The sequence below is a fragment of the Cynara cardunculus genome (assembly GCF_001531365.2).
Source record: "Cynara cardunculus var. scolymus isolate 2C chromosome LG 7, CcrdV1, whole genome shotgun sequence".
NCBI lineage: Eukaryota > Viridiplantae > Streptophyta > Magnoliopsida > Asterales > Asteraceae > Cynara > Cynara cardunculus.
This window is the reverse complement of record NC_037534.1, coordinates 3,914,088-3,927,408: the sequence shown is the minus strand read 5'-3', so window position 1 is coordinate 3,927,408 and position 13,321 is coordinate 3,914,088. Positions and strand designations below refer to the sequence as shown.

At 31.9% G+C, this 13,321-nt stretch overlaps 1 protein-coding gene across 1 annotated transcript; it reads left to right on the top strand.

Annotated features, from left to right (window-relative positions):
• The first annotated feature begins 8,150 nt into the window (after window positions 1–8,150).
• On the top strand, window positions 8,151–13,111 carry LOC112515817 (uncharacterized membrane protein At3g27390). Its single transcript, XM_025122753.1, has 9 exons — window positions 8,151–8,272; window positions 8,392–8,500; window positions 9,217–9,412; window positions 9,781–9,914; window positions 10,339–10,627; window positions 11,025–11,131; window positions 11,213–11,387; window positions 11,887–12,335; window positions 12,784–13,111. Exons 1-9 carry the CDS (start codon window positions 8,188–8,190, stop codon window positions 12,926–12,928), a joined length of 1,689 nt encoding a protein of 562 aa, XP_024978521.1. The 5' UTR covers window positions 8,151–8,187; the 3' UTR covers window positions 12,929–13,111.
• Window positions 13,112–13,321: the final 210 nt, after the last annotated feature.

Genomic DNA, 13,321 nt, shown 5'->3' with positions numbered 1-13,321 from the left:
GATTTTTGGGGTTTTGATCGGAGAGAGAAGGTGAAAACGGAAAAATAGGGAAATGGTGTTTCAAGTGACGAAGAGGAGATTAAAGTGGCCGTTGGTCCAAGAACGACTGGTTTCCACGTGTTAGCTTCTCACTATCTGTAAGCTGTTACATTTTGAATTTTATCCTTTTACCCCCTATATTATTGCTTAATTTCACTTTTTACCTTCTAATTATGAAAATATGCAGACATCACCCCGTTTTTGTAGGATTTTTACTATTTTTAGGAATGTCCTTGTAGTTTCCCATGATCAAGCAGCAATCCAGAGACGTGGGCATGAATCATGATTACAATTTACAAGAGAACGGCATCTCACATGTCAAGCACGTGTCTATCATATTGATTTTATGTCTAAGTTTTTTGGTTCTCGTCTCTCGACATATTTTTATTTAAAATTTTAAACTCTTCGATTGAAGCATTTTATTATGTCAATATTTATTTCCGACTTGTTAAAGCCCATCATCGTTCTCTCACACGAGGGTACTTTGGTCATTTTGCTTCTTTTCTTTTTAGGATTCATTTTCTTCTTGAACGTAATGATATGCATTGGTTCTCTTTTTCCGTCACTAAAACTTGTCCTTACAGTAGTTCGTTATTGGGTTTGGCGACAGTGGTCTCAATTACGAAGGAGGTACTGTACCAGAGGTTGGCGAATATAAAGCTTCGCTCTTCCGGACTCCGACCCATTCTAACTTGTTTCGAATCCATTTTGCTCCATTTTATAGCATTATTTTACAAGTAACATGTATTTTAACCTTTTTGCATACTTAAAACTTCATCAAACCATTGTATTTTGCTATAAAATAAAAAACAAATGACTTCAAAAATCATATTTTAAAAGGGAAAAGTCTAAAAAACCCACCGAATAACCATATCTGAGTAATCAAGTCTTTGAGCAGTTAGGTCTAAAAACAGTTTTTTGAACAAAAAAACTCATTACAGTTATAAAAGAAAGTAATTTATCATTTTATCAATCGATGTATCTAGATAAGTAACAAAGTACAATAATTCAATAAAACTGATTAAATATTATTGTAATTATTATTTATTTTTGAAAAATCATAATGGAATTTCACAATTGTTTGTTTTTTATATTCAAATAATAATCATAAAATCATAACAAACACATGTGATTGTCATTTAAATCTGAAAAATAAACAATGGTTAATAAAAAAATAGTGTATTTTTTTTTCCTTTTATTTGTTTGTTGTACTTTAATATTGATTTTTTGATACATGGAAAAATAAATGGTAAATTTCTTTTGTTTTATAAGTGTAAAGATTTAGGAGTTGTTTCTTTACCTCTTAATGGTTATTTTAAAAGATAACATCTGAATCGTTAAGAGGTGAATCTTGTTTGGCAAAAAAAAGGTATGTCTTTTAATGGTTCTAAAACCCTCTGAATGATTTTGTATCATGGACATCCCTTAACCATTCAGCGTTTTAATTTCATTGTAAACAATTACCAAACAAATATGTTTTATTTTGCACTATATCATGAAAGTCTCTTAATCAGCAAGACAACAACTGCCAAACAACCCTTTATTCATTCAAAAATTGTTTGGTGCCCTAACTCAAAATATGAAAGTTTATTGGGTTTTTCGCGGTTTTTTGACCTTTTCGTATTTTAAAATATTTATTTTTCATTTACAAATGGGCCGCTATTTTGTGAGTTGGGCTTGATTAGCAACTGGGAGCCCAATGTGGAGTTTTGCTTTGCAACTTTATCATGTGAGAGTCTTTTCTTTTTATTGATGCATATTATTTAAAAAATTTAGGATTACAAGTAAAGTGTGTATAAATACAATTTATTAAACCTTCATATTTGAATTCGTGTAACTATCTACAGATAAACATAATCATATACAAGATAAACATCACATTTTAAATCTAAAAAATCTAAAATATAATTAGAATAGTCGTTGATATCTAATGAAATACTTATTATTATATTTATAAAAAATTATATTATTAAACCAAAAATAAATTGATTCGTTATTAAACTAATAGAATACTTAATTATTATCTTTATAAAAAATAATATTATTAAACTAAAAATAAATTGATTCATTATTAGACTTAAATTAAATTATAATAAAAAGGTTGAATCAACGAAATTACATAAAAACGAAAACTTTTAAATAGTTAATTTGATACTAATATCGATATTTCTTTTCAAAATTTTATGATATTTTTAAATTTATATTTTATTCAAAAATAAAAATATTACCATTTTCTCAAAACCATATAAAAATGTATCATATCAATAGACAAAAAATAAAATAAAATAATAAAATCAAGATATATCTCACTGTATTATACGAATATTTTTCTAATGTTAGAAGTGAGAGTTTTTTTTAATTGATTTGGGACAAAAACATCTGATTTAAAAAAAAAATGTATAAAACACATTATAGTTTCGATTTAATTAAGATAAGAAAAAAAATCAGATTTTAGTCCTAACAAATACATAAATTCATAGTTGGTGGCGTGCAACATTAATTTAAACATTTTGACTTTAAATCCTATGTTTACTATTAAATCCATTAATTTACTAAAAAAAACTTATATTTTTTTTTAAATTAAAAGAAATTAATAAAACACAATTGACTAATGATCAAGAGATTTTCACAACTCAATTTGAAAACAATTAACCAGAACCACACATGCTATTAATTAAGCAATTAACGACGGGATAACGATCGTAATTAAATTCCTTGATTTTGTCTAATTATCATTCTATCAAAATTACCCGTAAATCATAGTGGTTCGATTTTTACATATAGTAAATATTTAATTTTTGATCATTTAAATTTCGTCTTCGAAACCAGTCCATGGGCCCTACAATATTATGTTTTAAGATAGGCTAATAGGTTCGAACTCATAACCTCAAACATAATCATAGACATAACTATCATTGCATCAAAGCGACTTCTCGTTTATTTTTCTCCCATTTTGATTTTAAAACTTTTTCTCATGATTTGTTTTTTGTTTTCGCTGCAAAATATTAAAAGTGGGTTTTTCCAAGCAACATATATTTATTTTAAAGATCAAATGCCGGTCCGTTTGAAAAAAATGTATTTTATGTTCAAAATCGACACGATTAGTTTGTACCCAGGTAAAACGCTATTTTGTTGATCGTTAAAGGAGCACCCGTTCAGAATAATTCCTAGGTCTACCACTAGGTTCAAATAAGAAAGTGAAATATTGTGGGAGGGTAATAAGAGAAGATTAACGGAAGGTTTGTGTGCGAATCAATGGGAAAACAAGAAAAAAAATCTATTTAAAAATGCATATGTGAACCAATATGATAAAATATTCATATATATATATATATATATATATATAGATTTTTTAATGATTCATATATAAATATTGACTTTATCTGTAATTTTCTTATTTAATAAACTATTAACAATAGAAAGTCAAAGAAGGCAAAAGGCTAACCCATTTTGGAAGCTTCGATTTTGTTTATTCTATGAAAATTTATGGTATTTCCGCCATCCTTGGTCAACAAATTGGAAGCTTTACATGCACGATTTTTCCCTTCCACATTTCCCTTCTCATTCAGTCTATACAAATAAATATGTTTGCGTATATGCACGCGCACACATACACACATATATATATATATATATATATACATACACGCACGAAAGATCGTATAAGAGTTACAGTAAGAAGCGTAAAAAGATATTTGAATTCTTAAATCACTTTTAATCTTACCTCCAACCTATAAATTGCGTTTGATACGAGAATTGATTCGATGCATCTCGGTGCATCTCGTTAGTGTTAATCTTCAATCAGGATTGACCCAAGAGTAAAAATCAATTCTCATTTTTCACCATAACTTTCATTCTTATCAGAACTCAACTTTATATATATATATATAGAGAGAGAGAGAGAGAGAGACACACACACATATCATCTATCATAATTTAAACCAGATCTAAATTTAACGATACAAATACATATATGAGAAATGTAAAAAGTGATATGTTTTTAACACAATTTTAAATGACGTACTAAAAAACTTAATTTATTAATCAACTTACTAGAAGATAAATAGATTCGTTGAAATGCCATGTTAAACATATTTAATGAAATCGAGACATATTAATCACCAGATCTACCTTTGGATAACCAAAAAAATTATCATTAATTGAAAAACAAGTTGTCAATTAACAAGTTTTAGGGGGTGTTTGGGATTGCTTATAAAAACAACTTATTAACTTATTCTGGTGTAGTACCGGTAATAAGCACTTTTGAATGTTTAGATAAATAACTTATATCGGTGCCAAACCGGTAATAAGAAATTTTTAAAGAAGTTAAACTCTTCTGACTTATAATAAGTTGATAAGTGCTGTTGTAGAAAAATATAAGTTGTTTCAAATAAGCAATCTCAAACACCTCTTTAATTTTGGTTTTTCCGAAATATATGTTTAATAATTAGTCCATCATTCTTATTAAAGTATTTATAAATTAAAAGTTATATATATGTATAGACTTGGGATCATGTGAGACCAAAGATTTTTCGTGAGACCCGTAAGACTAATTATCAATCCTTTGATTAGATCTACAATCTCAATATTTATAATCACAAAATTGGCACGAGACTTCTCAATAATCACAAAATTGTTATCGTGCAACTTTAACCATTAGATCATTAGCTTATAAAGTTGATCAATAAACATAAATTGGTCGTACGAAAAACCTTTGGTCTCACGTGAACTCAACCCTATATGTATGTATGTATGTATGTATGTATGTATGTATGTATGTATGTATGTATGTATGTATGTATGTATGTATATATATATAAAGTTGTTTATTTTTAAAATAAAAATTATATGTAAATAATAAAAACGTAATTTAAAGAATCATATATATACAAGTGTCTAGAATTGATGGCGTAAGGTAGCCAAGTCGAACTCCGACGGCTATTTTGACCGAATTTAGTGGTTTTTTCCAAACACATGGCCAGCAACACACGACCACGACTTACTTGTGTCCCAAGGTTTCCCTTTCACAACCAACTTTTAATTTCAATTTATGATTTTAATGACATTCATTTATAGAGTAAGCTACTAATCTGGTCCCTGTAGTTTGTCAAAAATGACACCTTTCATCTTTATAAATTTGAAATTACAAGAAGGTCATTGTAATTTGTAAAAACGTTCGAATTTGATCCTTCTGTAAGAATATGTGGAACCTTAGATTAATCTCCAAAAGAACCATTGAGAGAATAAGCGATGTTCCAACATATATAGAGAAGAATTTGTGCAAGTGTAGTCGATGTGGAACTCTAACACATTTCCTCTAACGACCGTTAAAAAATTTCGTTAAATATGGAAATCTTTGTCCTTCGATCAAAAAAGATTATCTTTTACCTAACCAAAATCGATTTTTGATTTTGTTCTATGTGGTTTTTGCTTGTGTAAAACACAAAAAATTGATAAAAATACGAAAATGCTTCTTATTTAACGGAATTTTTTAACAGACGTTAGAGAAAGGGACCAAATATAAAAGTTTTTAGAAATTACGATAGTCATCTTGTAATTTTGAAACTATAAAGATAAAAAGTGTTATTTTTATCAAACCACATGGACCAAATTTGTAGTTTACTCTAAATTATTTTGTTATTTTTTTTTTCTTGTTCTGAAATAACATATGGCAATATGTCATATTTAGATTATATTTTAATCATCATGGTCCATGGATGTGTAGATTAACTTGTATATCTCGACTAATCCAAATTTGGTTATTGTTGAATCAGATAAAAATAGTATCATTTACATCTGTTAGTTCGATTTAAAAAAACATAATAAGACTTCTAATTCATAAAAAGAAGACTAATGAGTTGTTTGTTTACCTCTTAATAGTTTCATTAAGAGGTGAATTTTGTTTGACAAAAAAAATCTGTCTCTTAATGGTTTTAAAATTTTCTGAATGATTTTGTATCTTGGACCTCCCATAACCATTCAATGCTCTAATTTTATTGTAAACAATTATATTTTATTTTGCACTATATCATGCGAGTCTCTTAATCATTTTGACCATTTAATTATTCTGCACCAAACCATTCAGCAATTGTCAAACAGCCCCTAAGCATTTTAACTTGATAAAAACCATACATCCACTTTGTTGGTATGAATTTTCAAGCTCATTGATAATATGAACGTGTCACGAACTCATGTTTGCGTATTCAGACACCAAGTCGGATAAATGTCCACTTTTAAAAAACAATTAAAATTGATAATTGAACGACCGTCATAGTTTTTCAAATTATTATTGATAACCGAAAACGATGGGAGAAAGTAATTTGACTATTTGGTTCATATGATGATGAACTTGTATAAAAACAGACGAAACGTAAATGAGTTGATCAGTCATTGGATCTGACTAATTGACTTAGATGCCAAACCGTTCATGAATCAATTCTATCTTGTCCTAACTGGAATCCATTATTTATGTTGCACCAAAACCTATATCAAACCAACAGAGCTGGCTTTCCCACATCTCAGAACAAAACATTTCCCTTTTTTTATCGTCTTTATACTCATTATCAACGTGCAGCTAACCCATTTATAATCATAAGCGTAAACCATATTTTCTTTGTGAAAAATGGACAACAACTCTGTTAATATTAAAAAAATAGACATAAACCTTATTTTCTTAGTTCCTAGTGTCGTATGATATTTCGATGTTCTCAAGTATTTTTTTTCTTTCTCAAATTCAAGATAACAATGTAAATAAGATAATATCAGTTCTTTATAATATAAAGGCCATTTACGAAACGACTTACTCGTTAAGTGCTTACGTGGTCATTTTAACTCATCGAATGAATAAGATAAAGATTAAGGGGTTGTTTGTTTACCTCTTAATAGTTCCATTAAGAGGCAACATTTGAATCGTTAAGAGGTGAATCTTGTTTGACAAAAAAAAGAAAGTTTATCTCTTAATAGTTCTAAAACCATCTGAATGATTTTGTATTCTGAATCTCCCTTTAACCATTAAGAGCCCTAATTTTATTGTACACAATTACCAAACAATTGTATTTCATTTTGCACTATATCATGAGAGCCTCTTAATCATTATGATCACTTAATCATTCTGCACCGAACCATTCAACAATTGTCAAACAACCCCTTAAGTGTTTTACCCTGTAAGACCAATGAGAAATACTAAGAGTCTTATCGGATAAAAAATGTTGCATACAAGGTCATTTTAATATACTAAAATTTTACCCAATAAATGAAGTGAAAATTACTGGTAATAAGTATTTATAGGATAAAGGTCGACTTTTATCTATATTCGACCAGTCGCTTTCACAATCAGACAGACTTATACCATTACGCTCATGAGCATAATCTTAGCTTAAGCCTATCTTGGAATAATATTGTTAAGTAAAAGTTTTAAAATTTATCACATTAATTTGATAAAAACACACTTATTATTATTATTATAAAATTGGTAATTAAAAATATTAAAATAAATAAAATCTAAACCCTTATGGGAGATGTGGGGATAAAATAATATAAAATTTGAATTAAAATATACTAAAAAATATATGTCTTCATTATGATAGAAAAGTAATAGAATAGCAGTTGAAAAGCTGAAAGTGACATTTGAATATTAAGAGGGGTTTGAGATTGTTTATTTCAATTAATTTATGTTTTTTTTATAAAAATATTTATTAATTTATTATAAATTAAAATGATTTAATTTTTTAAAAAACTTCTTATTATTATCGGTATAAATTATTTATTTAAACATTTAAAAATATTTATTATCGATATTATATTATAATAAATTAATAAATTATTTTTATAAACAATCCTAAACACTTCGAAATGCCAAATAATCTTGCAATAAAATACTAACTCTCAAAAAAATACTATTTTTTTTTGGATTCCCATGAATCCTGGGAACCATTTCAATCCCACTTCATATCTTCCAATTCCATCTCTTATACATCCGATTCCTCCATTTTCTTTCCCATCTTTATTCGGATTTTGGCTCAATTTCTTATTCTTCTTCTTCTTTCATTACGATTCTTACACGCAAATACCTTCGATTCTTGGCCAAAAATCCGAGTGTTTAAGTTGCAGTTTTTTTGGGTTTTTGCTGTTCGATTATCAGAGCGAAGTATGCTAAACGTCTTGCCAGATTGGTTGAAGATCATCTATGTCGTTTTTGCCTTCTGTTCTGCTTTGTTCTTCGGTGCTCTTAAAAGTTCGTATTTCATCTCGGTTTGACTTTTCCGTTTGTTGATCGACTGTTTGATTGCTTTTATTGATTTCTGTATGTATTTGGAGACTGATTATATGTGTGTGATATGAACAATGATGCAGGTGTGTTGGTGGGTCCAATTGCTGCTCTGATTCTGATTACAGGAAATGTTGGAGTTATTTTAGCTCTATTTCCTACACATGTTGCTTGGACTGTCTACACCCTTATCAAGTATTTATTCTTGTTTCCATGTCTGTTTATTGTGTGGTTATTTTTCTTTACATGAACATCATTTTTGATATATTTTAGGACCCTATATCCTCTATAGAAATGGTCAACCATCTGTTCTATCGATTCAAACCACGTTAACCGATAAACTAGCTGCCGATAAAGTAGTCATGTTTAGTAAAAACCAGTTCATAAGCTAAATTAGAAAAAGAACCCCTCCCGGCTTGTTGAAACAGTGCTTTCAATAAGCTGGTTTACAGGTAATCAAATGGAGTTATTTAAATAAGCACAAAAAATATGTTGGCTTTATAATTTTATATGGTCTTTTATCATCTAGCCCTTTTTGCTAATCGTAAAGAGAACAAACCGTTTTTGACAGAAGTGCCAAGTACACGTTGGCTTTGGAGGTCGATGGTGATATCTATACAAACGGACCATATGTATATATAGTATACAAAGGTTGTTCGTTATTTGGGTCGATATATAGAATCAAAACGTCGTTCTCCATTGCATTTTCGTTTCCATATCGTCTTCGAAAGCGTTCATTCTTACAAACAATACATTCTTTCTGGTATCTTAAAGGTTCCAAAGGTTATTCTTTCGTTTGGAATTCAATCCAAGATGTAGATTTGAAGGTCAAAATGTGGGCTTTTCTAGACGAATATAGTAAAATATTGGATGAATATACGTTTAATCTACGTTCGTTTATTTAATTACAGGACTAATAGGTTCGATTTCCCGTTGAAAGTAGCATTCTTGTTTGGTTTGCCTGCTTTATTTGGGCTTTGGTTGGGTCTAAGCATAGGAGGAAGTGTTCTTGTTGGAATTGGCTATGGCTTCTTTGCTCCATGGATTTCATCTTTTGAAGCTTTTAGACATGAAGATGAATCTAACAAGTTCTTCCACTCCCTTGTGGTAAATCTTTATTCTATCACCTTCAAATTATTTCTATATTTTACTTACTGTAAATGCATTCATATGTGAATATAGCATTCACTTATGAATCCAACTTTCAAAACTTTATCATATCTCTCTCTTCCTCACATTTTTCACAAGTCAGGGGTCTTCATGGAATCATGGGAACAACTGTTCTACTCTCTTACACTCCCTAGACCCTACCATATACTGGATTCGTTTGGTTTGGTTTACTGATGAATCTTGCTTTATAAAGAGGACTTTTGAAATGGCATCTAATTTATCGAACGTTTTTCTTGATGTGGGGTGCCTCAAAAACTATTTTCTTGGATATGTATGTTTATAACGTTTCAATGGATCGATGCTAGGATGGAACATGGGGAACAATTAAGGGAAGTTGCACGGTTGTTCGAGATTTTGCTGATATTTGTTATCATTCTTACCCCCTTTACTTGAAGGAACTTCGTGAATCGCCTTCTTCCGATGAGCTTCGAACTCTTAGGTATATATATGAAACTATTTATCATTCTTATTTTTCGATGCCCATGGAGATAGAGAACAAAAGTCAATAATCTTAACCTTGTAGGCCATCTCAACGGGCAAAAACAGAGCCCTAACACCCTTGATTACCAAAAGAAAAAAAGTCAAGAATCTTTACCATCCATTCTTGAAAAAACATCAACTTTGACTTTTAAGGTCAAACGAGTTACTGTTGGATTTGAAATTTTGCAACTTCTCTATCCAATTTGATATGGATTTCGATAGTGATATTTGGCCATTTTCTATGAATCTTCTTCTGGTATATAATTTTTATAAAAATCCTTTGGGATTGTATTGAATTTTGAAGTCAAACATTACTTCATTTGACCTGAAAATCTGATATGCAACAGAACAGATGATCCAACTCTTGAAGCTGTATTTTTCAGGTTCATTCATGTGCCAGCATGCATCATTGTTGGATTATTGGGGCTAATCGTTGATGTTCCTCTTTACACAGCGATCGCTGTCGTAAAGAGTCCGTATATGCTGTTCAAAGGGTGGCAAAGACTCATCCATGATCTAGTAAGTCGCGAAGGTCCATTTCTTGAAACCGCATGCATACCCATTGCTGGATTGACGATTCTTGTGTGGCCGATTGTTGTTATTGGGAGTGTTATGATGGCGATTGTTTCAAGCATGTTCATAGGTTTGTATGGCTCGGCTGTAGTATATCAGGTTTGAATCCACACCCTTCTTTCAATGCAGTCTTATAGTCAACACTAGTGATAGCTCAAAAAAGCCCAATCCTGAAGCCTGATCCGGGTTAGGCTCAAATCCTGATCGGGCCGAAATTTTGGGACAGACCGGGACCTAGGCCCGTCCAGAAAAAGCCCGACCTGGAAAAACCCTATTAAGCCAAAACAAACCTAAAAAGCCCAATCGAACCCTTTTTCAACCCCAAAGCCCGGGCCCATCCCCTTTTCAATAGAAGCCCGACCTGAAAAGGCCCTGTTAAGTCCGAAAAAGCCCGACAAGACCCTTTTTCAACCCTAAAGCTTGGCCCGGCCAGGCATATGAGCCTGAAAAGCTCGGACCTTTTTTTCTCATTGAAAACTTTTGGGGTGAAATGTAGGAAAGATCTTTCAAGAGGGGAGTTTCGTACGTGATCGCGATGGTTGCAGAGTTTGATGAGTACACCAACGATTGGTTGTACCTTCGAGAGGGTTCTGTTTTTCCCAAGTAATATCTCCATCTCGATACATTCTTGTTTTGATGTGAAAAAGAAATATCGAATCTTGATCACTTGTTGCATATTTGCAGGCCAAAATACCGGAAGAAAAGAATCCCTCATTCACCGGAGATATCAGTTGGCGGTCGATCATCCGAAGCCAAACACAACGCTTTCCCGATGCAGCCTCCGCCCGTAATGCTTATGCCGAGCCTATCGTCATCACGATCAGTTCGGGAGGTCATCAGGGAAGTTAAAATGGTGCAGGTAAGCAAGCATTTTCATTTCTGATGAGAATTTTTCTTTGAAGTTTTCATGCATTATCTGTTTCAAACTCAAATTTTCATTGCAACAAAATCAACCATATCTTTACATATGACATACAATTGTTTGGTCCTATAAATTAAGTCCTATAAAAAATTACATTTTTCACGTATTGTAATTTCGATCGGTTGAACCCCACGAAAGCAAACTTCTTAAAGGTTCTGTTTCGGACCCACGACGCTAAGTTCATAAAGATTCTCGTTCTTGAAAAAAAGGATCATTCTTTGTATACATTTTCACATAGCATACTTCCGATAGGCCAAACCCCACGAATGCAAACTTCTTAAAGATTATGTGTCGGACCCGACCCGGTGATACGTGTTTGAAAAAGATCGAACCCCCACGAATGAAAAGTTCATCAAGATTCTAGTTCTCGAAAAAGAGGAGCAATCTTTGCCAGCCATTGCAATCGAGAAAACATGATATCTCTATTTTGATACAGGTTTGGGAAAACCTGATGCAGTCTTGTGAGATGGCAGGAAAGGAACTACTTGATGCCAATGTGATAACTCCCCGTGAACTTTACGATTGGTTGAACGCCAAAAAAGGAAACGAATCTGCCATTGTTGGTATTGGGCTACCTTGTTATTCGTTCTTCCAGAATCTTATGCGATCCATCAAAGTTGGTTCGGAGGGTCTTGTTCTTCTTGACGGTTTGGAGATAACCCATTTGAATCGGCCACAGGATAGATTACTGGACTGGTTTTTTCACCCGATAATGGTAATCAAAGAGCAAATCCGAGTGATCCAATTGACCGAAGGCGAAATAAGGTATTTGGAGAAAGTGATGCTATTTGGAAGCGATCCGCAACGAATGCAAGCCTGGGATAATGGCAGTTTTGTGCCTGATGATGCTCTTAGAGCTGCTCAACTTCAGGGCATCAGCAGAAGGTAGAAATCTTGACCTCTTTTGCTTCAAAGTTTTTGTTCATGGGTACGTTTATGTTGCGATATTAGACTGGGACAGAGCAGGACCTAAAAATAGGTAGAACAAGAACCAGGGAGATGAGATAAAATTGGTAAATTACTAAACTGTTGAATTAAAACAGTAAAAAGTAAAAACCTTCCATAATTCTTTCACCTGCCTATTCCCTTGGTCTGTCTAATCCACGTGACTGGACGGGTTAAAGTGAGCTAGATAGGTGAGTGAAAGAATTGTGAAATGTTTTAGTATTTTAATTTTACACGAGTAGTTTAGTAATTTACCAATCTTGTCTTGTCTCCCTGATTCTTGTTTCACCTATTTTGGTGGGACAAAAAAATATCATGTCATGTCCCTTTCTGTATACCAAACACACTGATAGTTTCATTAGCTGATAATTCACGAATCTTTTGTTAGGATGATAGGGCTAACCCGTGGTGCATCGAAGTTACCAACTTACAGAAGAAAGTTTCGACACGTGATCAAGAACTTGATCATATATAGTATACCGAGCGACGATGCAACGAGATCTATGTCTATGAGATCAGTAGCAAGTGTGTAGAAAAGAAGTTGCCAATTTTGATGTCAATCAAGTGATGTTCATATTATTTTCGGTTTTGTTCTTCTTGATATGGTTTTGGTCGTACAAAAGTTGCGTAGATTTACACTTTTTTCGTGTAGGCCCTTTGTATATATTTTACTCTTTTTAGATCATTTCATCTGGTTTAGGTTGGTTTTCATTTTGAAATGATTGGTGCAACAACAGTGGATATTGTAAGGGTATTTTTTTAGGTCAAAGACTGTAAGAAAGAAGAAATAGGGTTCATTTCTTCTATTGGTAGAACATGGGGTTGCCTCAAGGAGGCGACTACAAATGTATCCTTTGGGAGTACCTTTTTTCTACTGTAGGAAGCTATCTCAATTCTCTCTGGGGTTTGTGGAGATCTAGCGGAAA